At 40.8% G+C, this 25368-nt stretch overlaps 1 protein-coding gene across 1 annotated transcript in view; it reads left to right on the top strand.

Moving 5' to 3' along the window:
- LOC116985144 (sodium-dependent neutral amino acid transporter B(0)AT3-like) overlaps nt 1-25368 on the top strand; it is a 52067-nt gene that overhangs the window by 6874 nt on the left and 19825 nt on the right. Inside the window, exons 4-7 of the mRNA XM_033039640.1 lie at nt 9926-10110; nt 11768-11878; nt 15005-15117; nt 17736-17864. Coding sequence (XP_032895531.1) covers nt 9926-10110; nt 11768-11878; nt 15005-15117; nt 17736-17864 — 538 coding nt within the window. The remainder of the gene's footprint in view (nt 1-9925; nt 10111-11767; nt 11879-15004; nt 15118-17735; nt 17865-25368) is intronic.

A 25368-nucleotide genomic window follows, 5' to 3' on the forward strand; every position in this document is an offset into this window, starting at 1 on the left:
CAGATTCATAAGACACAATCCTCCATGTTTAGTTATTTTAGTTTAGTTTAAAGATACAGCGCGGAAACAGGCCCGTCGACCCACCGAGTCCACGCCGACCAGCGATTCTCACACTTTAACACTATCCTACACACACTAGGGACAATTTTACACATACACCAAGCCAATTGACCTACAAGCCTGTACGTTTTGGGAGTGTGGGAGGAAACCGAAGACCTCGGAGAAAACCCACGCGGTCACGGGGAGAACATAGAAACATAGAAACATAGAAAATAGGTGCAGGAGTAGGCCATTCGGCCCTTCGAGCCTGCACCGCCATTCAATATGATCATGGCTGATCATCCAACTCAGTATCCTGTACATGCCTTCTCTCCATACCCCCTGACCCCTTTAGCCACAAGAGCCACATCTAACTCCCTCTTAAATATAGCCAATGAACTGGCCTCAACTACCTTCTGTGGCAGAGAATTCCAGAGATTCACCACTCTCTGTGTGAAAAATGTTTTCCTCATCTCGGTCCTAAAAGATTTCCCCCTTATCCTTAAACTGTGACCCCTTGTTCTGGACTTCCCCAATCTTCCTGCATCTAGCCTGTCCAACCCCTTAAGAATTTTGTAAGTTTCTATAAGATCACCCCTCAAACTTCTAAATTCTAGCGAGTACAAACCGAGTCTATCCAGTCTTTCTTCATATGAAAGTCTTGACATCCCAGGAATCAGTCTGGTGAACCTTCTCTGTACTCCCTCTATGGCAAGAATGTCTTTTCTCAGATTTGGAGACCAAAACTGTACGCAATACTCCAGGTGTGGTCTCACCAAGACCCTGTACAACTGCAGTAGAACCTCCCTGCTCCTATACTCAAATCCTTTTGCTATGAATGATAACATACCATTCGCTTTCTTCACTACCTGCTGCATCTGCATGCCTACTTTCAATGACTGGTGTACCATGACACCCAGGCCTCGTTGCATCTCCCCTTTTCCTAATCGGCCACCATTCAGATAATAGTCTACTTTCCTGTTTTTGCCACCAAAGTGGATAACCTCACATTTATCCACATTATACTGCATCTGCTATGCATTTGCCCACTCACCCAACCTATCCAAGTCACCTTGCAGTCTCCTAGCATCCTCCTCACAGCTAATACTGCCCCCCAGCTTTGTGTCATCCGCAAACTTGGAGATGCTGCACGTACAAACTCCGTACAGAGAGCAGCCAAAGTCAGGATCAAACCCAGGTCTCCGGCGCTGCAAATGCTGTAAGGCAGCAACGCTACCACAGCGCCACCGTGCTGCCCTGTTAACTATGTTGACTATCCCTAATCAGCATTTGTCTATCCAAATGTATATATATCTTGTCCTCAGAATCCTCTCTAGTAACATACCTACCACAGATGTTAGGCTCACTGGCCTATAGTTCCCAGGCTTTTCCTTGCACACCTTCTTAAATAGAGGGACAACATTAGCCATCCTCCAGTCATCTGGCACCTTACCATTGTCTAGTGATGATTTATATATCTCCGTCAGAGCTCCTGCAGTTCTTTGCTCGAGCTTTAATGGGTCACACATTTCCCAGTCATCATGTCTTTCTCCACAGTAAAAGCAGCAGAAATATTCAAGTCAAGAAAGAGAGTCTCATTTGTACCGAAACAATGAAATTCTTACTTGCAGCAGCAGCACGACTGGTTTGCAAACGCACAGTGCTCAACAGATAAAATAATTAAAAAACAAAAATAAAAGTTTAATAATAAAAAAAATCTATATAGTGCAACATAAAAACAAAACTGAGAGATGTTGTGAAGCTGGAAAGAGTGCAGAGAAGATTTACGAGGATGCTGCCAGGACTTGAGGGCCTGAGCAATAGGGAGAGGTTGGGCAGTCTAGGATTGTATTCTGTGGAGTGCAGGAGAATGAGAGGTAAACTTCTAGAGGTGTTCAAAATCATGAGGGGAATAGACAGTCTTTTTCCAATCAATATAGGTTTTAGTGAGAGAGGAATCAATATAGGTTTTAGTGAGAGAGGAAAGATTTGATAGGAACCTGAGGGCCGTGCTCTCCCTGGATCCCATGCAATCAAATGTTCTGCAACTGCTTTCACCTTCCCAACTAAAACTCCTCAGTTTGTTAACTGTGGGGCCTGTGTAACACTTTATGAGAAGTAAATATTTAACAGAAGTTCCAGTCATTGCTCTGTTGGTATTTTGTTTGTAATGTGCAATGTTAATATGCATAATTGCCAGCATACTCCTTAAAGCTTAAACTGTTCCACAGTTATCACCACAGAATTATTGCAACATTTTGTGAAATTGGCATATTTTAGCAAAAAACTACAGGCAATATGATCACGGCTGCTTACACTGTACGTTTATGGTTTACAACTTGCTGTGGATTTTGCAAAATGCAGCTATAATTCTCTATGCTTGATAACAACAGGAACAGTGTACAGAAGGTAGTAAGAGCCTGACATATTAACTCAGAAGTTGTCCACAGAAATTGAGTCTCTCCAGTCTTTCTCCCACTCTTGCTGGGGCTCCTGCTCTGGATTTAGCCACAGAGATTTTACTTCGGAGTCACGTGAGTGACTTCGTGAAGAACCCCGCCTACGGCGCATGCGTGTCATATCGCATACACGCATTGAACGTGTCGGACCTGGGGAGGACGTCCCCTTGAACGGGAGAGGTAAAAAGCCGGTCGACGGCAGGTAAGTGATTCTGCATTTTCACCGTTTTTTAGGAATGGATAGAGGACGCAGAAAGGCTGTGAAGAAGCTGCAGGATGTCGGCGGTAAAGGTGCCGGGGACCCGCAGCAGCAGCCGACGGCACAGGCAGTTTGCGTTGAGCCAGCTGTGCCAGATTCAAACCCCGCGCCGGGAAAAACTAATTCTAGACCGGGCGGGAAGGCGAAACGCAAAACGAACCGCTGGGAAAGTGAGCCCGAAAAATCGCCGGTAAATACTTACTTGTATAGCAGTGATGATGACCAGCTGCAGGGCATAGAGCAGCCGGCAGCGATCGCATCTGCAGAGCTCGGAAAACAGTACGAGTGGCTGCAGCATGTGGGGCCGTCATCTATCTGTTTGGAGGAGTACCGGGACGGCGAAAAACGGCGTTTGCAGCGGCCGGGAGCAACCAGAGCCGGTAGGCATGGCGACGAGTTGCGATTTAAACCGCGTGCGACTAGTGCCCGAGGGCACGAAAGTCGGCAGGAGCGGTGGGCTAAAAAGAAACACCCGCGAGCGACTAGTGCGGGAGAGCACGAAAGTCGGCTGGAGCGGTTGTGGGAGGAACATCTCCATAGTGTCAGGCTCCAGAAAATGGATAAAAGCCGCACACATACAGGTGTAAGTCCCTCAGAGCATGGCCAGAAAAGGCTGCTGGACATATCATCCTCATCTGAAGAGGGTGTTTCAAGGGCTGCCTGACTCGGACTCTGAACAAGAGTCAGAGCCACGTTCCCATATGGAGGATGAGGGAACACAGTTGCTGGACATGGTGCACACATATTTCCAGCAAGAAGAAACTGGAAAAGACCTAGAGGCCAGGATGGCGGCCAGCATTGATTATATGACGACCCATCACCTCAAAACTGATACCTTAGCTGAGGTATGGGCAAGACATTTACCTCCGCGAAATTGTGCGGCTCTGAATGTACCCAAGGTGAACCGAAGCATTTGGAGACACGTGGGGCAGGATATTCGGAGTCTGGATATAAAAATACAGAATGCTAGTAAAGGACTCTCGGCGGGTATAACAGCTTTGGCCCGTACGCTGGAAAATGTGGATATGTCCAATGACATGAAAGACGCTTTAGCACTGTTTTGCAATGTTCAATTTGAACTGAACAACATCAGGAAAGGGGCTATTCAGCCAACGTTAGACCCAAAATTTGCAATCCTGTGCAAACAGAAAGCCATAAAACCTCAAAATTTGTTGTTTGGGGGTGACCTATCAAAACAGGTCAAAGATTTGGAGGAAGAGGCCAAAACGTTGGGCCTAATAAAAGCGACCAAAGGATATGTCGGAAAACGGTATCATCCTTATGGGACGACTAAAAAAGCAAGTACTAGTATGTATAGTACGAAAAATTGGAGAGAGGCCAGAGGAAACCAGCAACAGCGTCCTTTTTTAGGGGTTGGCCCGGGACGCCCACAATGGAAAATGCGGAAGCCTCCACTTCAACATTTACCCCACTTTCAACCTCAAGGCCCTCCGCAACCTCGGTTAAGACCAAGAAAGTAACACCACCGATAACCATGGAGGTAGGTGGGTCTGTGCCTCAAAAATTAATAAGGAGCACAGAACTTGGAGGGAGGTTGCAATTTCATTTGGAAGCATGGTGTAAGTTAACTGTGGATAGGTATATCCTTAGCAGTATTAAGGGATATCTTATAGAGTTTATACACATACAAGAACCTCCAGTACAACATACACCGGACAGAACTTATATGCTTACCAAATTAGACAGAGCTAAAGCAAAAATTGAAATACAAAGGTTGTTCACGAAAGGAGTAATTGAAAAAACCAAACATGAACAACAGGAATTTGTCTCAAATATATTCATTAGACATAAGAAAGATGGGGGTTGCCGGATAATTATTGATTTATCAACACTTAATAAGTTTGTACAATATGCTCATTTTAAAATGGATACTTTTAGTACTGCTACAGAGCTAGTGTCGGCAGGCTACTTTATGGCAAGTATTGATCTGCAAGATGCTTACTATACGGTACCCATCAGAGAAGAACACAGACGGTTTTTGAAATTTAATTGGATGGGTCAGCTTTGGCAATACAAGGCGCTACCAAACGGGCTAACGTCAGCCCCTAGATTATTCACAAAAATTCTTAAACCAGCTTTGGCATTTCTTAGACAACAAAACTATAGAGTGATGGCATATTTGGATGATATCTTGATTGTGGGGAAAACTTATGAATTGGCTAGTAGAGCAGTGGTTGCCACAAGAAAATTGATGGAACAGCTGGGATTCATTATCCATCCAATTAAGTCAAGACTAACAATTAGAGCTATAAAAGAACTACAATGGTGGGAACAAAATGTTATATATAGCTCCAACCCAATAGTTATTCCAAACCCATCTGTGGTATTACAAACAGATGCCAGTGCACTGGGTTGGGGAGCAACGGATACCATCTCGAGCTCTGGAGGGAGATGGAATATACAGGAAACTAACCTACTTACCACAAAGGGTATAAATTACTTAGAAATGTTGAGTGCTTTTTATGGTTTAAAATCTTATTGCTCGGGAATGATTAACCAGCATGTTAGATTGCAGATAGACAATACCACGGTGGTGGCATATATAAATCATATGGGTGGAAATATATCAATATCCTGTGATGAATTGGCAAACCATATTTGGGAATGGTGTATCCAAAGGAATATTTGGTTATCGGCTACGTATCTACCAGGGATACTTAATTCAGTGGCAGACGCCAGGTCACGAAAATTTAATGAAAATACGGAATGGATGTTAGACAGAAAGATATTTGCTGATATCACAGCAAAGTACGGAAGGCCGGATATTGATCTTTTTGCATCCAGGTTAAATCATCAGTTACCTAGGTATATATCATGGGAACCAGATCCTGAGGCAGAAGCTACAGATGCATTCTCTTTGCACTGGGGGAAATGGTTCATTTATGCATTTCCTCCTTTCTGCCTCATCAATCGGGTACTACGGAAAATTCAGCTAGACTCGGCATCTGGGATTCTCATAGTACCTGATTGGCCTACCCAACCATGGTTCTCGGTGCTGCAGGATTTGGTGCTTACACCATATATTACTTTAAAACATAGTCCTCAGTTGCTGGTGCATCCGGTGACTGGGGACAGCCATCCTTGCCATAATTATCTAAATTTATTGGTTTGTAGACTCTGAAGGAACCATTTCGGCATATGGGTTTATCTGATAGAACTGTGGACATGATCACAGCAGCACAGAGACTTTCCACTCAAAAACAATATTTATGTCATGTCAAGAAATGGACTAAATACTGCCTGGACAACAATCTAGACCACAGAAAGGTGGATATTCCAGCTGTCCTAGAATTCCTCACAAGCCTGCACTTTGAAGGACTCAGTTACAGCACGGTCAATAGTGCTAGGAGTGCCTTGTCCAGTTATTTATGGGAAGGCACAGAAAGACAGGGTGTCGGCTCACATCCTCTAGTAATAAAACTGCTACGAGGCATCTTTAACACTAACCCACCAAGGGCTAGATATAGCCAAATCTGGGATGTGAGCGTAGTCCTAAAAATGTTACGGAATTGGTCACCGGCTACGGCATTACCGCTAAACTATCTAACTATGAAAATGGTTATGCTTATGGCGCTGGTCACAGCGCAAAGGGTCCAGTCATTACAGAAGTTAAGATTGGATAACTTGACGGAGGCGACAGGAAGGCTGATTTTCGTGATCCAGGGCCTTATTAAGCAAAATAGACCAGGATCAGCGGGTCAGGTGATAGAGTTCATAGCCTATCCACAGGATGAACGTCTCTGTGTAGTAAAACACATCATGTTATATATGGACAGAACGAAGGCTATCAGAGGCAATGAAAAGGCTCTTTTAATTAGCCATAAGAAGCCATACCATAAAGTCTCGACTCAGACCATTTCACGGTGGCTGAGATATTGCTTAGTTCAGGCAGGAGTGGACACTAATGTATTCAAATCTCACTCCACCAGGGCTGCATCTACATCAGCAGCTAATCGCCTGGAGGTACCGATCGACAATATCCTCAGAACTGCAGGATGGTCATCAGAGAAAACGTTTCGCACATATTACAACAAACCAGTTAGAAAAGAAGAAACGTTTTCGGGCAAAATTTTGAGTTCTATTTAATTTACACCTGAAGCTTATAAGGTTTATAAATTGATTTAATAAATATTATTTACAATTTTTGCTTAAAAATGTTGGTATCATTGTGTTTTTTTTTTAAATACCAGTAACAATTTCTCCCAAACTACCAAGGCAGTTGTGAAGATTGGACTCGTTCCACGGCATGAGGTCACAGAGCTTTGAAGTCTTCACGAAGTCACTCACGTGACTCCGAAGTAAAATAGTAAGATTAAACGAGAACTTACCAGTTTGAAGTTTGATCTTTATTTTATGAGGAGGAACGTTGAGGGAATACGTGCCCTCCGCTCCCACCCTTATATGGTCATATCTTAAACTGGTATCTCTTTAATAATCTTACTATCTTAGGTCATTATTTTCTATCTGTGACCTCACACCGCTGCTTTGAAGAATGACACGCATGCGCCGTAGGCGGGGTTCTTCACGTATTCCCTCAACGTTCCTCCTCATAAAATAAAGATCAAACTTCAAACTGGTAAGTTCTCGTTTAATCTTACTATTCTGCTGCTGATACTCCTGGGATCTAGCAGTACAGGCGCGCCATTCCCTTGAAGTGGTGTCAAAAGGTGGTCAGGAAGGCTTTTGGTATATTGGCCCGAGTAACCCTTTATGAGAAGTGAATATTTAACAGAAGTTCCAGTCATTGCTCCGTTGGTATTTTATATGTGATGTGGAATGCTAACATAGACATTGGCCAGCATTCTCCTTAAAACTTAAGCAATTCCATAGTTATCACCACACAATTACTGCAGTCATTTTTTACATTGGTGAAACACATTTGGAGTATTTGGAGCTGTTCTGGTCGCCCCATTGCATGAAGGACATGGAAGCTTTGGAGAGGGTGCATCGGAAGTTTACCAGAATGCTGCCTGGATTAGTGGGATAGATACAAGGAGAGGTTGGACAATGTTGTATCATTTTCCCTGGAAGGTTGAGGGGATAAAAGTAGATTAAATTATGAGAGGCATACCTGTAGATATGGTAAACAGACAGAACCTTTTTTCCAGGGTGGAAATTTCAAAGACTAGGGGCCATAAGTGAGAGAAGAGAGTTTAAAAGAGCTGTGCAGGGCAAACATTTTACACAGTGGCTGGTGGGTACCTGAAACAACCATCCAGGGGTGGTGGTTGAGGCAGATATAATAGTACTGTTTAAAAGGCTTTTAGATAGGCACATAGATATGCAGAAAGTGGATGGATATTGATCTTGTGCAGGACAATGAGATTAGTTTATCATGCAATCATGGTTTGGCATGGATTTTGTGGGCCAAATGCTATGCTGTTGTTCTATGTCCTATGTCCTACATTCCAATGCATTAGCAATCCATTATTTTAAAGGAAAAAATAAATACTGTCCATCATAATCTTTATTCTACCATTCATTTCATGTGCTCGTCATTTCAAAGAATGGTACAGCCAATGAAATGTTGTTGAACAGATAAAGCCAAGTATTTTTTCCCCACACTGTATAAAACAATGGCAGAAATATAATTGCAATATGCTTTCTCAAAGTACACAGCGTTTTAGTGTGATGTATGGAACTTTAACCTGACACTTCATACAATTTGCATGATGTTATAAAAGGCTCCAATAGCTAAGTTGAACAAATATTTCATTAACAACATTAGTTAAATATTTCCCAGGTATTACGGCAGCATTCTTTTCTGTAATATGTAAGAAATGAGGCAACTCTACAAAAGCATCGCTGGAAAGAGCAGATTGTCCATTCAATCCAATGGTTCAATACTTTAGATTTCATTGTCTCATGTACCGAGGTACAGTGAGATGCTTTGTTTTGCATAACCTGGTACAATGGTTCAGCAGACCTCACCGAGACAGTACACAAGTGGCGCAATGTTTCTGGCACTGACAAAGTTACACAAGTTCATAGAACAGTCCTATCTTCTGCCTGAAACCCCCCTACGTTCTCAGTGCCCTCCCCCCCAGGGTCCCCCTATTGTACTCAGCGGCCCCACCCCTCATCCCCCACTGGGTCCCCCCTTCGTTCTTGACAGCACCCCGTCGGCGCTGGTGGTTCGGGGCCATGTTCGGAGGCAGCGGTGGACAGGGCAGGTCCTCGGTCCTCAGCGAGCGAGTTGTCGGTCTGCAGTGAGTGAGCAGGGCCTGCTGGAGGGCTTGTCCCCGGCTCACCAGGATATTCCTGCCGTGTGACTTAAGGTGTCTCCCACATCTTGATTGCAAAGTCCAATTTCCGCTGGAGAATCTCCTGAATTCCCACCAAATTAGATTCCCATTCATCAACCAACGGCAACTTGCCCAAATTTTAGGAGGTTAATTGAGTCATAGAGTCATACTATGGACCAGAGGGCACAGCCTCCGAATAAAAGGATGTATGTTTAGAAAGGAGATGAGGAGCAATAAATTTCACTTACACTTCTTGAGATTATTCACACGTTGAAATTCAGAAAATCTATATTCTCAAATTGCTGGTACATCTTCACTTCGAATGACTGTGCAAGTTAAAGTAGACTTTGTTCCACATCTAACACTAAGTCACCCCATCATCCAGTTCCTTTCCTCTCCTTCACCTCTTCCATCAGTTATCTCTCCTTACTCTGGGTCCCACATTTTTCTTCCAACCCCTTGTTCCATTTGAACCACCACCCCTCCCCTTGGTTATACATTTCACTCCATATCTTCCTTTCTTATCAAATTCTACCATCTGCATCCCTTTGTCTTCTCCATTCTTCACGTCCAGCTTTGGTTATTCCCTCCACCCTTCTCACCCCTACCCAACACATCAGCCAATCAATCTCTGCTTCCATCTATTGCTTGCCTACTCTTGCCCTTCCCCTCCTCTTTCTATCAGCTTTCTCCCCTCGTTTCCATCAGCCTGAAGCAAGGTCCTGAGCCAAAACGCCGTTTAGCTCATCAGATGCTGCCTGAGCTACAGAGTTCCTCCAGCAGTTTGTGTTATTGTTCAATATTCCGACCTCTAAGGTCACATGCATGTTCATTCATTAAGTAACTTTTTTGAAACCTTTCCTCTGGAAATTTCTACTCACTGTGTTTTGTATTTTTTGTAGGGTTTATTAAAGAGTGTGAAAAGAGTACTTCTGTAGATTACTTCTGGTACAGAGAGACCTTGAATATCAGTCCTGGTATTAACACCAATGGAGGTGGCCTGCAATGGTGGCTGGTTTTGTGCCTTATTGGCGCTTGGTTAGTTGTGTACATTTGCATTATAAGAGGGATTGAAAGCTTTGGAAAAGTAAGTTTTAAATATACCACTGTTTTGCATTTTTAATCTAATAATATGTTAAGGCTCTTTGGTAACAGTATTTATTAGCAAAATTACAGCCTGTACATCCTTGTCTGCAAATGAATCTCACCCCTAAACAAATGAATTGCCGGACAGTTTAACCTGCTGGTCATGTTGAGTTTTCGCTTTAGAGGATCCTTCCTGGCGAACTCTGATGCATAATCCACATGGTTTGAGGTGTTAAGGTGACAGTGGTCAGGATCCTATTCAGAGCCACGGTCTCTGAGTAATTCATACGTTACAGAATGAGACTCAATTACTGACATTCACACCTCCAATGACAAAAGTTTATTGGCTCAAATCCCATGCTGAGATTTAAATGTGTAATCTGTACTGGGGTATCTGTGCAGATTTGGGAGAGTGCTGCCATTTAGATGGGATGTACATCTGAGAATAAACACCAAATGCTGGAGTAACTCAGCGCGAAATGTCACCTATTCCTTTTTGCCAGAGATGCTGCCTGACCCGCTGAGTTACTCCACCATTTTGTGTCCATCTTCGGTATAAACCGGCATCTGCAGTTCTTTCCTACACATGTTAATCGTAGAAGCTGTCTGTCCTCTCTGGTGGATATAAAAGTGAGAAGCTCTCTTCCAAATCCCAAATTAATACTTAACTCTCCAGTCAATTGAACTGAAACGGATTGTTTAGATTTTAAAGAATGTGACGCATGGATGTATACAAATCGGTTGCTGTGTTACTCGCAATATATGGTGCTTTGCACTTTCAGGAAGCTGCTACGTTAATATTTTACTTTTTCCTGGATTTCCTTGATTGGACCAGCAGTTACTTCCAGGATTATTATCTTCCATTGGCAGGTTTTAAATCCTCTTTGAAGAATAAGCGGCTGAATAGGACCTCAACCACTGTCGCTCAGTTCCACTTCCACACCAGGCCTTTTGAATTAAAAGTCAAAGCTCTGTGAGAAGCTTTCTACAGCATTAAAACCCATTGTTTAGTTATTTATGGCAATTGGAAAACTCCTAATTATAAACCTGGATTTCACTTTTTCTCTTTCTTGCTTTTTCTCCTTTATTTTTTTCTAACTATAGCTAAAAGTTAAAATTGAAGCTGTACAATAACTGTATTATTTCATAAGAGGGAGTTAGATGTGGCCCTTGTGGCTAGAGGGATCAGGGGGTATGGAGAGAAGGCAGGTACGGGATACTGAGTTGGATGATCAGCCATGATCATATTGAATGGCGGTGCAGGCTTGAAGGGCCGAATAGCCTACTCCTGCATCTATTTTCTATGTTTCTATATGCTGTCGGTTATATTTTTGTACATTTGCTTCTAATAAATAAATATTTTTTTAAAACCTGGATTTCGTCAATTAGGGATTTAAGTTCAACTAGAGGACCAGCTTCAGTTGACCAGCTCCAGATCTCAAGCAGGAGACTGATAAAACCCTTGCTGACCCTTCCCTCCAGGTTATAGAGCTGAGAACCTTGCATATTCTCCAATTCAGGCAACATCCGGGTAAATCTAATCTGGGTGCTCTTCAGTGCAATAGTCTTGTCACAGTCATTCATGGTCAATAATTAAATAACTTCAGAACTTGAAATTGGGGAGAATATTTAAAGTCCTGCTCATTTTGCATTTGCAGGCTGTTTACTTCACTGCAACGTTCCCTTACCTTGTACTAGTCATTCTCATGATACGTGGATTAACGCTGCCTGGGGCCATCGATGGTTTGATCTACCTAATTATTCCAGATGTAAGTAAGCACACATGACTGTATGTGAAAAATGAACATGGTTTTATTTTTATTTGTTCATGTGGTCCAGATGTCGCTGCCAAGGCCTGCCTCAATTGCTCAGCCCTTATAGATCAATGTCCTGACACTATTTGTGAAGTCAATTCAGAGTCAACTAACTTGGTGAGTCATTTGTCAGGCTAGGCCAGTCCAACTTGGGGTGGTGCTTTGTGCAGAAAGGAATTGAAGATGCTGGTATTTGCCAAATATAGAAATAAAGTGCTGGAGTAACTCAGTGGGTCAGGCAGCATCTGAGGAGAAAAAGGATTGGTGATGTTTCAGGTCTGAAGAAGGGTTCTGACCCGAAACGTCTCTGACTGACTTGCTGAGTTACTCCAGCACTTTGTGTCTATCTTTAGGATGGCACTTTTCTTGTCCTGGAGGACATTTGGGAACAGAAAAGGATTTTACAGTAATTAATAATAATAATAATAATAATGGATGGGATTTATATAGCGCCTTTCTAATACTCAAGGCGCTTTACATCGCTTTACATTACTAATTTGTAACACTTACTATTACCAATGGCAACTTTGTATACCAGATTAGATTCAAACATCAAAAGAACAAATGGGTTTGACCTTTTATGCAGGTCCAATAACTAATGTAACCCCCTGGATAAAACCATGATACATTGCATTCCATATTAATATGTAGAGTCAGTTTTGGGCTGAGGATGATTTGTTTCCACTCCTCTGTAGTACACTCACCATGAAAGGAGGTACAGTGATGCATAATCCCCTCAAATGGGCAAAAGGAAGACACTTCAGTGAACAAACCCTATGATGTATTAATACACCATTTAATTTTATTTTCCTATATTGCTTATCTAGGTTAATCTCAATAGATTAATTGGCCAATTGTACTCGATTGTTATTGAATTCTTTTCTACAGTCCAGCTGGCTCCTTGAGATATGTTTCACATAGTTTGTGGTGAAACTAATGAAAGCCATTTTAAAACTTTATCAGAGGCCCGTACTGAGAGAAAATGGGCAGTGGAGTCCCACAGTATCAATGCTGGGTCTAATATTGCTCACCATTTGCAAAAATAATGGACTCAGAAATTGTGGATGTGCTGTCAAAATATGTTAATATAAAATCAGGGCATGCTACTGTTAATTTGCAAGATTGCATCAACATACAGCATTCTCGACAGACATAAAAAGGTTTGAAAAGAGGTAAATCAATTCTTATAATAACATGGATGTGGTTAACTTGGATAAGTAGCAAAGGAAGATAAGGAATTTATCCCAAACAACATACAATGAGCTGCTGTCTACTCTGCCTGGGCAGTATTGACCGGGAAGAATTTTTAACTTCATAGTTTTGAATTTGTTAATCATTTGCGACAAGTTAATAAATCATATGAATAGTGCTTCTTTTCTAGTGGGAACAAATTCGGTAGAAATTTATATTTATTTAAAAAGTCATAAAGCAGATAACATTCTTCTTCTTCTTGAGTATGGCGTGCACAGACTAAAGTTGTAGGACAACTTGTTCTATTTGATCTTATTAGATTGTGCACGCCAGGTTGATTGCATTTGTCGAAACAGGGCGGACCACGTGAAGGTTGCAATCTTCCACCACACACATAACATTGATACGCTGAAGAGGAAGCTTGATATCTACACCAGGGAAAGGAATAGAGATGCAAGGGATGGATGTAAGAATGAATTCAGCAACCAAATAAGCATCAGCACTACCCTGTTAGCCAAACAATTTGCTTCTGAGTCATCAATTCAATAGAAGCATAAGTGTTGATTATTCATATAACACTGACAATTGCATTGCTTCTGGAGCCGAGGTCATCCATTATTATTGATTAAACCTAGTGCACTTTCTTTAGTCAGACTTTGTATGAAAGGAAATGTTGGTAGTCATTCATCAAGTAGAAGGGGCAATCAAACTCTGACCAATTCAGTAAGGATGGCGGAGGAGTGGAGTAGTGGAACAAGGCACTGAATGAAGAGGGAAGAATGAAAAGTTCTAAAAGAGCTGTAAAATCAATCGGGTAATCTTGAACAGTGACTGTGACACTGATTTAGTTTGATTTAGATTGATTACATTTTGGGTTTAGGACGGCACAGTAGCGCAGCTGGTAGAGCTGCTGCCTCGCTTATACGACTTGGACGCAAGTCTTTTTGAAAACAAAATTTAAGCTTGGTACGTATCTTTACAGTCCAAATATATAAAATACCAATGTGACAAAATAAGAGGAAGCTTCTTAGAATTGAAATGACACCAATAGGAAGCCCAGAGGTGGAGTCAAATGTTAATTGAATTGTGCTGATAGACTGCGCAACTTTTGCTGCTCAAAATTCAGTGATCTCAGGAATGAAAAAACTTAAAACCTAGGAGCAGGAGCTGGCTATTCCGTTCATTAGCCTCCTCTGCCATGTCTGATCTGATCTTTTGACGCAGTTCCACTTTACCGACCCTTGCCTGAACCCTGTACCTACCACTGCCTTGAATATACTTAAAGTCACAGTTTCCACCGATGTCTGGGGTGAAAAATTCCACAGATTTATGACTTCCAAGAGAAAAAAAATTCCAACTCATCTCGAGGCCACGGTCATATATACACTCAACTGGATTCCTTCCCCCACTTCATGTTTCAATTTTTCTCTCATTCTTCTAAACTTCAGAGAGTACCAGAAGTCCTGTGCAATCATCAAACATCCTGGGAATCAATCCAGGGAATCTTCACTGTACTGCATCTAGACTATATCCTTCCTTAGATAAGTAGACCAGAAAGCTATACGCTGTCTTAAGATATGGTGTCTCCAAAGATGTTATGTAGGGTGTCTCCAGTTATGTAGGGTGGAGATTACAGATCGTGGCTCTGGCAACCTGTGACTCAGCTCTCTAAATTTAGAAAAAGGATCAAATTTTTACAGTGAAAAAAATATACATTTCATATCGGACATATTGGACATTTCTTGGCACCTTGGTTGGATGACTTTCATGTATGGTGTTGAGTTTCTACAGCCACTCAGCTATTAGCAAAGACAATCACAGTTAAAATTGAAGCTAGTAAAACAAGTCATTGTTTCTAATAAATGCATTTGTTCTCTCATTTTATTTCAGTTGACTGTGTTGAGCCAACCGAGAGTGTGGTTAGATGCTGCGACCCAGATCTTTTTCTCATTGTCTTTGGGTAATGGAGGACTAATTGCATTGTCCAGCTATAACTCACTGAAGTAAGAATGTTAGTTTCTGTAACAGCGTTCACAAGTCCAGAACAATCAGAAACATATCCATATGTCTAACCAAAGGTCTCTTAAATGCCACTATCGTATCTGCCTCAACCATCATCACCGGCAGTACTTTCCAGGCAATCACCATGCTTTGTGTAAAAAAAAACATGCCTCCCACATCTACATTAAACTTTGTCCCTTTCACAAAGCTGTGCCCTCTCGTATTTGATATTTCCATCCTGGGAAAAGGATCTACTCTATCTATGTCTTTCATAATTGTATATACTTCTCATGTCTTCCCTAAACCTCCTATGTTCCAGAGAAAACAATCCAAGTACATTCAACTGATCCTTGTGGCTGAAGCCCTCTGATCCTGGCAGTATTCTGGTAAATTCCTCTACACACTCTCCAAAGCCTTCACATCTTTCCTACAAAGGGGTGACCAAAACTGCATGCAATACTCCAAATGCTGCCTTATGCAAAGTTCTAAAAATTCTCCAGTCCTCCAGGACCTCCCCTGTGGCTAGATAAGACAAAAAGATCTTTGTCAGGCTGCTGCAATCCCCTCTCTTGCTTCTCTCAAGAACCAGAACAGACTGGCTAAAGATGGAGAAGGAGGACTGCTTACTTTTTGAAATAGGCTCGATTCTTTTAGCTCCGATTAATTTGAATAAAAAAACATCCGGAGGAAATCCAATTATACATAGTGCGATACGTATGTGGAAACAATTAAAACCCACTCTAAAATTGGGTAATTTAGCGCTTTCTCTCCCGATTGCAAATAACCCTTCTTTTAAACCGTTTGTTTTAGATAGAGGATTTGTCCAATGGAAACCCCATGCAATTAAAACGGTGGGAGACCTTTACCAAAATGGCATTTTTTCTCTCATTTCAGGAACTACAGCAGAAATACGAGTTACACGCTAATAATTTTTTTAGATATCTGTAACTTAGAGACTATGTAAAACTACACACGCAAGACTATAGATTTAGGGGTCCAGAAACCCTTGATGAATGTTTGAATAGACATCCCAACACAAATAAGTTAATATCTTATATTTATAATATCCTTTTAGATACTGAGGTTCCGCCTTCAGAATCATACAGACGAGCATGGGGGGACGAGTTGGTTCAACCCATAATAAAAGACACATGAGATGAGAGTTTACAATATATAAATCACTGTTCGTTAAATGCTAGACACTCCTTGATACAATTCAAAATATTATACAGACTACATTATTCGAAGGCAAAATTAAATAGGATTTTTCCAAATATTTCCCCTTTCTGTGATAGATGTCAATTTCAAGAAGCCAACTTAATGCATACCTTTGTAACTTGCATAAAAATTCAAAATTACTGGGTGGACATTTTTAAAATTATTTCTGAAGTTATCAATATCCAACTGGACCCAGAGCCAAAATTAGTAATATTAAGATTATCAGAACATAGCACAAACTTTACGACAAGTCAGAGACAATTTCTTGATTACAGTCTAATAACAGCGAAAAAATTAATACTAAAATTTTGGGAAAACCAGCAGCCTCCACAATTAAAATGTGGATTACGGAAATGACTGAGACCTTGCACTTGGAAAAAAGACTTGTCTTAATTGACAAATCACAATTTTTTGTTAGAATATGGTCTCCATTTATTGAATATTTGAAAAGGTAAATTGGTTTAACACAGAATCAGGGTTGAAACCTGTTTGGGACTGGATGAATAGTTACACTCAACATTTCCCGGATCTACAGTATCTCCATAATCTTGTCATTGGTAGTTTCCTTCTACACCTCCATTTTTCTCTCTTCTTCTTCTCTCTCTATTACTTTCTCTCAACTTTTTCTCCACTTTTAAAAAAATAAAAAAAATACTGAAGCTATGTAAGAAATCTGTAATTAAATTGTCGCTTACTATTATTTGATTACATACTTCTAATAAAAATATATTTTAAAAAAAGAACCGGAATAAATCGCATCTAGTCTTGGGGCTTATTCATCATTATGCCCTTTGAGAGCCCCAACATCTCTTCCTTCATAATCTCAAACTGCCCTTGCATATTGGTATTTTCCACACCGATCTCACTATCCTCCGCCACCTTGGCCTTGGAGAAAATAAATACAAAGTACTCATTTGGTGCCTCATCTACACCCCAGACTCCAAGCACAATTTTCTTCTTTTATTCATGAGCAATCCTACCATCTCCTTGGATACCCTTTTGTTTTCATAGAGGTATAAAATGGTTTGGGATTTTCTTTAATCCAACTCCACCTTCATGTAGGCCAGGCCCTCTGCCATGTTCTCCAGAGATGCTGCCTAACACATTGGGTTACTCCAGCACTTTGTGTTCTTTTGTGTATTAACCAGTAACTGTAGTTCTAGCAATTAGTGTTCCTACTAATTATACAATGATAATCCCTTACTTGGTTATAGTGGACAATCAGCAAGAATGGACACCATATCCTGCTCCATGGTCCAATATAATGAGATTTACTGAATTGAATGTTAGATAAATATACTTGACACATACCAGCTTATCTTTCTAATAGTTTTAGTTATCCCTGGCTGGTATAAATTATCTGCCTGATACCCATTTAACAAAACGCTCTTCTGTTCCTAAGGAATGACTGTGAGGTGGATGCTGTGTCAGTAGCTGTTATTAACAGCTTTACTTCTATCTTTGCCTCCATCCCCATCTTCGCCATACTTGGATTTAAAGCAACTATGGGGTATAGAGATTGCTTAAACCAGTAAGTGACGTTCTCCATGCTACTCTCCATTCTAATCAATGGCAATATAATCAAAAATATACTACATCAAAACCTTGGATGTGCACCATTAAATAATTTAATACATGCTAATAAATGTTGCTGTGCACCTCTAAGGAGCCACATAATTTCCACAGCCAATCGTGTGATATTTTAGGTTCCACTGGTTTAGAGTTTTTTTTAAGAGGCTCTGATTCCGATTCAAATTATTTTATTGTCATGTACAGTAAGGTGCAACAAAATTCCTTGTTCACACAAAGTTCACAGAATAAACAGTAGACATATCGTAGTGATAAATACACTGTATAACAATAAATACAAAGAGAAGTGAAAAACAGCACAATGGTGGAGGATTCGACTGCAAAAAGCCAAAGTACTATAACGGACTAACCGAATGAGGAAGAGCGAAGAATAAAAATACGTGGCAGGCAGCAACTTTGGAATAGGTGTGAAAGAAGTGATTTGTGCAGGAGTCAGATATATTTAACTATATATGTGGTGAAAGATTGATTTGGAAGAATTGATCATGAATGAGGTTGGCCACAATGCTACGAGGGTGATGGAGATGCGAAAGAAGCTGGAAGTGCTGTTCGTTACAACAAGAAGGATTGGTTCTGCACAGCAAAGGAGTGATGCTTGAGAGGATGCAATGTAATCTGGCATTGAAAAGAGTCACTGGCAACTAGTGAGGAAACGTAAAGGGCCCAAAACCAAATTGTCACCTATCCATATTCCCCGGAGATGCTGACCGATCCGTTGAGTTACTTGAGCACTTTGTCTTTTTTTTTAGAGGGATTCAAAGATGAATGAGCAGGAAAGGGTTGATCTCATGCCCGGGCGTTAATGATAAAGAGGAGATCAGAAGTCCAAGATACGGATCCCATGCAAGACCTGAGGTTAGCAGTAGCATAGGCATTGTGGCATAGACAGAGGCAGGGGAATTATGAGGGTAAGTCGACAGGGAACCAAGATACAGTACCTCTTAACAGCAATGAAATATACACAAATTCTGGGTATTTCTCCCGTATTCTAGCCACAATGAGCCCTTCTGCTCACTGTTGTATGTAATCGGATAATATCCGATAAGATGTCTTTTATTTCATGGCATTGCATGCTTGTAAACAAATGTGAGAAAGGGATTGTGGACTCTTTTTTTCCAAAGTCTGAAAGTATCATTTATATGGTTTGTACTTACATAAAATTTCTCTCAACAGCAATATATTACTTATATCAAATGAATTTGATATACAAGATGGAAATATTACAAGAGAAAATTATATTAATTGGTTAAATGATCTGAATGCTACCCATGATGAACAAATCCTGTCTCTCAGTTTGAAGAGTTGTGACCTACAGAACTTTCTGAATCAGGTATTTCGATTTAAACAGATTTCAGAATCATTATGAGAATCGTTCACAATCTGTTAGCCAACAACCTCAGTCCAATCAACTCAGAGCAGTAAGTGGCCAATGAGTGTCTTGAAAATCACGATGATGGGTCATGTGACATGCAAATAGCATCCCAGTGCAGAACTTGAGAGTGGGGCTATATATTTATATATTTAAATTCATTTGTTAATTAGATCGTAGGTTAATTGGCCTCTGTAAACAAAAATGGCACGTGTATAGGGAATGGATGGGGAAATGTGATCACACAGAACCAGTGTGAATAAGTGATCAATGGTTGGTGTGGACAGTGGGCTAAAGGGTATATGTCCATGCTATATCTCTAAAACTATATATAGTGCGAAGTGCAAGAGATTTCCACCCACAGAACAACTGAGAATGTGCTCTATTTCTTCCTGTTACTATCCTTCACAACTGCCCTTCACAAATATTTCACTTAATTCAGAACCAAAACCAGAGCTATACAAAGCAAGAACACAATACATTTTTGCAATCAAACTAATTAAAAAGACATAAACAGTTAAGGAACGGGAAATAACAATGCAACTGTTTCAATATTAAGATAGTAACATGAATCATGGGCAATTGCCAATTCATATGTTATCATGACTGATCAATTGATTTCCAACATTATTATGCTTTATATCTCGAGGACCTTGGCTGTGCATATGGTTTCACAGTAAAATAAAAAGTGCTATTTGGTAGAAATGCTCCTGACACACGAAGAAAGTGTATGATATCAGTCATTTAAAATAGAGGATTTAAAACTTTGATTTTGGGGATTGCAGTAAACAAGAGGCAAAGAATAAATGAGAAAAAGTTGAAATTCCACTTAATATTTCAGTTTACACATCAGGCAAGAATGTTAGAAGATAGAGAGAAGGCCATTGGTTCATGGGCATTTAATTGATATGGGCAATTCAGAGAGAGAGTTAGATAGAGCTCTTAAAGATAGCAGAGTCAAGGGATATGGGGAGAAGGCAGGAGCGGGGTACTGATTGTGGATGATCAGCCATGATCACAGTGAATGGCGGTTCTGGCTCGAAGGGCCGAATGACCTACTCCTACACCTATTATCTATTGAAATATTCTGAATGAAGTTAAAATTGCTCTCTGGAAAGATCCTATGATACTATTCAACAAAGACAACCCATGTCCGCTCGTTCTCTATTTAATGTGACCTCAACCAATTTCATTAAAGTATTCTGTTGTCTTTTTACATTGGCGACCAAGCCTACTTCCGAATTACGAATTACGAAAGTTGGAATTTTGTCCAGTTCTGTGAGCTCAGTAAAACAATAACATTACGGTGTAGGTTGTATAGTACTCTCTTTGTCTCATTGACCGGGTTAGAGTGTAATTCATTTTTGTGTACAGTTCAGTACAAGTACCACCATGGGCCGCGGAACCGGGGAACCGGGGGGGCTTCAGCCCCTCCAACATTTTGGTGAGACTTGCTTCATAACCCAAAATTATCCGACCCGCAGGCGTATTTTTCTGAGGACCTCCGACATCCAGAATCTCAGAACAAGCGCTGTGATTGGCCGTCGAGTGGAAGGGAGGGAGGGTGGGCCCCGAGAGAGAGCATCAGCCCCGAGAGAGAGAGCCAGAGAGAGAGCGAGAGAGAGAGAGTCGGCCCTGAGAGGGAGGGAGGGAGAGAGAGGGGGGGGGGGGAGGATGGGGGATATATCTCCCCACTTTTTGAGTTGGGGATGGCCTGTATTATCGCCCAGTTTTTGGAGGTCGATCAACAACAACAAATATTAATTGTGCCACCCTCCCCCTCGCTCGGTCGCTCCGCTCCCTCACCGGGTAAACCCCGAGGCTGGTGATCAGTGATCGCTCAGCCCCCCCACTTTCAAAAACATTCCGCGGCCCCTGATCACTATACATATATGCACTTGTATACATTCTAAATAAGTTTCTCAGATACAGTACAAGTGCATAACATAAAGGAAAAAATGTTTAGAGGTTAAAGTGTCAATTCAAAAGAATAATACTATCCAATAAGAAGTAATATAAATGCAGGGAAATAATTCAGTTTCCATTCATTTAAAAAATATATGGTTGATTAGGCATTCATTTTAAACTTCATTTGATGCATGTTGGGGTTCAGGTAATGTATTGGTTATGTCAACATTTATTTTTGTTCAATTTTCTTTGAAAAGGGCAAATGTTTAATAACATTTCTATTTCATTCTCTCTTGCTCAGGGTGCCTCAGGTACTGGACTGGCATTCCTTGCTTTCACTGAAGCCATTATCAGAATGCCTGCCCCTCAGGTATGGGCTGTCCTGTTCTTCATCATGCTCTTCACTCTGGGTCTGTCATCAATGTTTGGCATCATGGAGGGCATTCTTGCTTCCTTGTTGGATCTGAAGGTGTTTCCAAAGTATGTTCCTAAAGAGATGATTACAGGTATGCGGCCACTGGCCTTGAGCAATTCTTTGACTATTGCAGCATTGCAAGAAGGGAGGCTGGCTTTGTACTGAATAAGATGTTAACTGTTGAAGATTAGCACTCTTTGCTGCACCTCCATTGGAATCAACAGAGGCAGAGTACTACACAGATACAGCATTATATCAAATGACAAATCTAATTTCCTGATAGTGTCAGGATCATTATCACCATAACATGGTGAGATTGGAAGGATTTGTAATAAAAGCACTAATATTGAAAGTCATTAAGTAATATTTAAAGGGTTTAGCGAAGAAAAGGTAAATTAAACTCTTACAAGAGCTTTAGCAGTGGTGCCAATAAGAGTTCATTCTGTTCTAACCTTGGTCTCAGTCACGATGCGATAGAACTTTATTTATTCCAGGAGGGAAATTGATCACAAACACAAGTGCATTATGGGGCTGGCGTTTCAGCACAGTACTGAGAAAAGGTGATATCATAAGATTAAATGTTAAATTATTATAGCAAATGTAAATAATCCCATTACAATGCTCAAATAAGAGCTTGAAATGTTGCCTGTATTCACTCCTCAGGTATTGCTTGTACCTATAATCATACAGGAGGAGGCCATTTAGCCCATTGGGCTCATGTAGGCAATCACATTGGTCCCACCGCTCCTATGCTTGCCCCCCCCCCCCCCTCCCCCACACCGCCCCCATATTTCTCTGTACCATTTCTTATTCACACCAACTCTTTTGATTATTTTTGCCATCAACCTACACTAAGGGGTCATTTCCAGTAGCCAGGTGCAACATTGGTGCAACATTATCCTTTGCAAGGAGAGTGAACAGCCGAAAAAAATGATGCATGGTCAGCATAGATAGTATTCAAACATTTGTGGATTTTGAGATCTTCATCTGCATCCATTAACTATTTATTGGATGTCAAGTATTTTGCAATGTACTGTTTGTGTGAAGATAAACAAACTAAATTTGAATCCAATCTACAATAACTTTCCATGACCCAATATCAATGTTAATGGTATTCTGACCCCTTGCAAAATAGAGAATGTTGTTATAATATATAAATTCAGCTTTTCCAGAGGCCTTGCAGCTATTCTGCAAGCTGCTTTGGTTTCCTTCGCTGCACACACATTTCACTTACATTAAAATATGTTGCTTGCAACGATGCACCGCTTGTTAGTGGATAGGCAGGGACCAAGTGCAACTCCTTGCATTTGTTCAACATTCCAGCTAATACCAACATTACTTTCGCCCAGCACCTGCTAGGTTACTATTCCCATTTCACCTGGAGTTGAAGATACTAAGGGATTGTCCAATGTAATAGTGCTTATGAGGCAATTATCTGCAGGAGTTTTCCTAATCAGTCACGGAACACAGTTTTCCTGTTTTTCTGGGTTCTTCTCGAGGTTACAGCAATTGACAGAACACTCATTGAAATTTATCCCAAACAACATACAATGAGCTGCTGTCTACTCTGCCTGGGCAGTATTGACCGGGAAGAATTTTTAACTTCATAGTTTTGAATTTGTTAATCATTTGCGACAAGTTAATAAATCATATGAATAGTGCTTCTTTTCTAGTGGGAACAAATTCGGTAGAAATTTATATTTAATTAAAAAGTCAGAAAGCAGATAACATTCTTCTTCTTCTTGAGTATGGCGTGCACAGACTAAAGTTGTAGGACAACTTGTTCTATTTGATCTTATTAGATTGTGCACGTCGGGTTGATTGCATTTGTCGAAACAGGGCGGACCACGTGAAGGTTGCAATCTTCCACCCCACACATAACATTGATACGCTGAAGAGGAAGCTTGATATCTACACCAGGGAAAGGAATAGAGATGAAAGGGATGGATGTAAGAATGAATTCAGCAACCAAATAAGCATCAGCACTACCCTGTTAGCCAAACAATTTGCTTCTGAGTCATCAATTCAATAGAAGCATAAGTGTTGATTATTCATATAACACTGACAATTGCATTGCTTCTGGAGCCGAGGTCATCCATTATTATTGATTAAACCTAGTGCACTTTCTTTAGTCAGACTTTGTATGAAAGGAAATGTTGGTAGTCATTCATCAAGTAGAAGGGGCAATCAAACTCTGACCAATTCAGTAAGGATGGCGGAGGAGTGGAGTAGTGGAACAAGGCACTGAATGAAGAGGGAAGAATGAAAAGTTCTAAAAGAGCTGTAAAATCAATCGGGTAATCTTGAACAGTGACTGTGACACTGATTTAGTTTGATTTAGATTGATTACATTTTGGGTTTAGGACGGCACAGTAGCGCAGCTGGTAGAGCTGCTGCCTCGCTTATACGACTTGGACGCAAGTCTTTTTGAAAACAAAATTTAAGCTTGGTACGTATCTTTACAGTCCAAATATATAAAATACCAATGTGCCAAAATAAGAGGAAGCTTCTTAGAATTGTAATGACACCAATAGGAAACCCAGAGGTGGAGTCAAATGTTAATTGTATTGTGCTGATAGACTGCGCAACTTTTGCTGCTCAAGATTCAGTGATCTCAGGAATGAAAAAACTTAAAACCTAGGAGCAGGAGCTGGCTATTCCGTTCATTAGCCTCCTCTGCCATGTCTGATCTGATCTTTTGACGCAGTTCCACTTTACCGACCCTTGCCTGAACCCTGTACCTACCACTGCCTTGAATATACTTAATGTCACAGTTTCCACCGATGTCTGGGGTGAAAAATTCCACAGATTTATGACTTCCAAGAGAAAAAAAATTCCAACTCATCTCGAGGCCACGGTCATATATACACTCAACTGGATTCCTTCCCCCACTTCATGTTTCAATTTTTCTCTCATTCTTCTAAACTTCAGAGAGTACCAGAAGTCCTGTGCAATCATCAAACATCCTGGGAATCAATCCAGGGAATCTTAACTGTACTGCATCTAGACTATATCCTTCCTTAGATAAGTAGACCAGAAAGCTATACGCTGTCTTAAGATATGGTGTCTCCAAAGATGTTATGTAGGGTGTCTCCAGTTATGTAGGGTGGAGATTACAGATCGTGGCTCTGGCAACCTGTGACTCAGCTCTCTAAATTTAGAAAAAGGATCAAATTTTTACAGTGAAAAAAATATACATTTCATATCGGACATATTGGACATTTCTTGGCACCTTGGTTGGATGACTTTCATGTATGGTGTTGAGTTTCTACAGCCACTCAGCTATTAGCAAAGACAATCACAGTTAAAATTGAAGCTAGTAAAACAAGTCATTGTTTCTAATAAATGCATTTGTTCTCTCATTTTATTTCAGTTGACTGTGTTGAGCCAACCGAGAGTGTGGTTAGATGCTGCGACCCAGATCTTTTTCTCATTGTCTTTGGGTAATGGAGGACTAATTGCATTGTCCAGCTATAACTCACTGAAGTAAGAATGTTAGTTTCTGTAATAGCGTTCACAAGTCCAGAACAATCAGAAACATATCCATATGTCTAACCAAAGGCCTCTTAAATGCCACTATCGTATCTGCCTCAACCATCATCACCGGCAGTACTTTCCAGGCAATCACCATGCTTTGTGTAAAAAAAAACATGCCTCCCACATCTACATTAAACTTTGTCCCTTTCACAAAGCTGTGCCCTCTCGTATTTGATATTTCCATCCTGGGAAAAGGATCTACTCTATCTATGCCTT

The sequence above is a fragment of the Amblyraja radiata genome, chromosome 2 (assembly GCF_010909765.2).
Source record: "Amblyraja radiata isolate CabotCenter1 chromosome 2, sAmbRad1.1.pri, whole genome shotgun sequence".
Classification (NCBI taxonomy): domain Eukaryota; kingdom Metazoa; phylum Chordata; class Chondrichthyes; order Rajiformes; family Rajidae; genus Amblyraja; species Amblyraja radiata.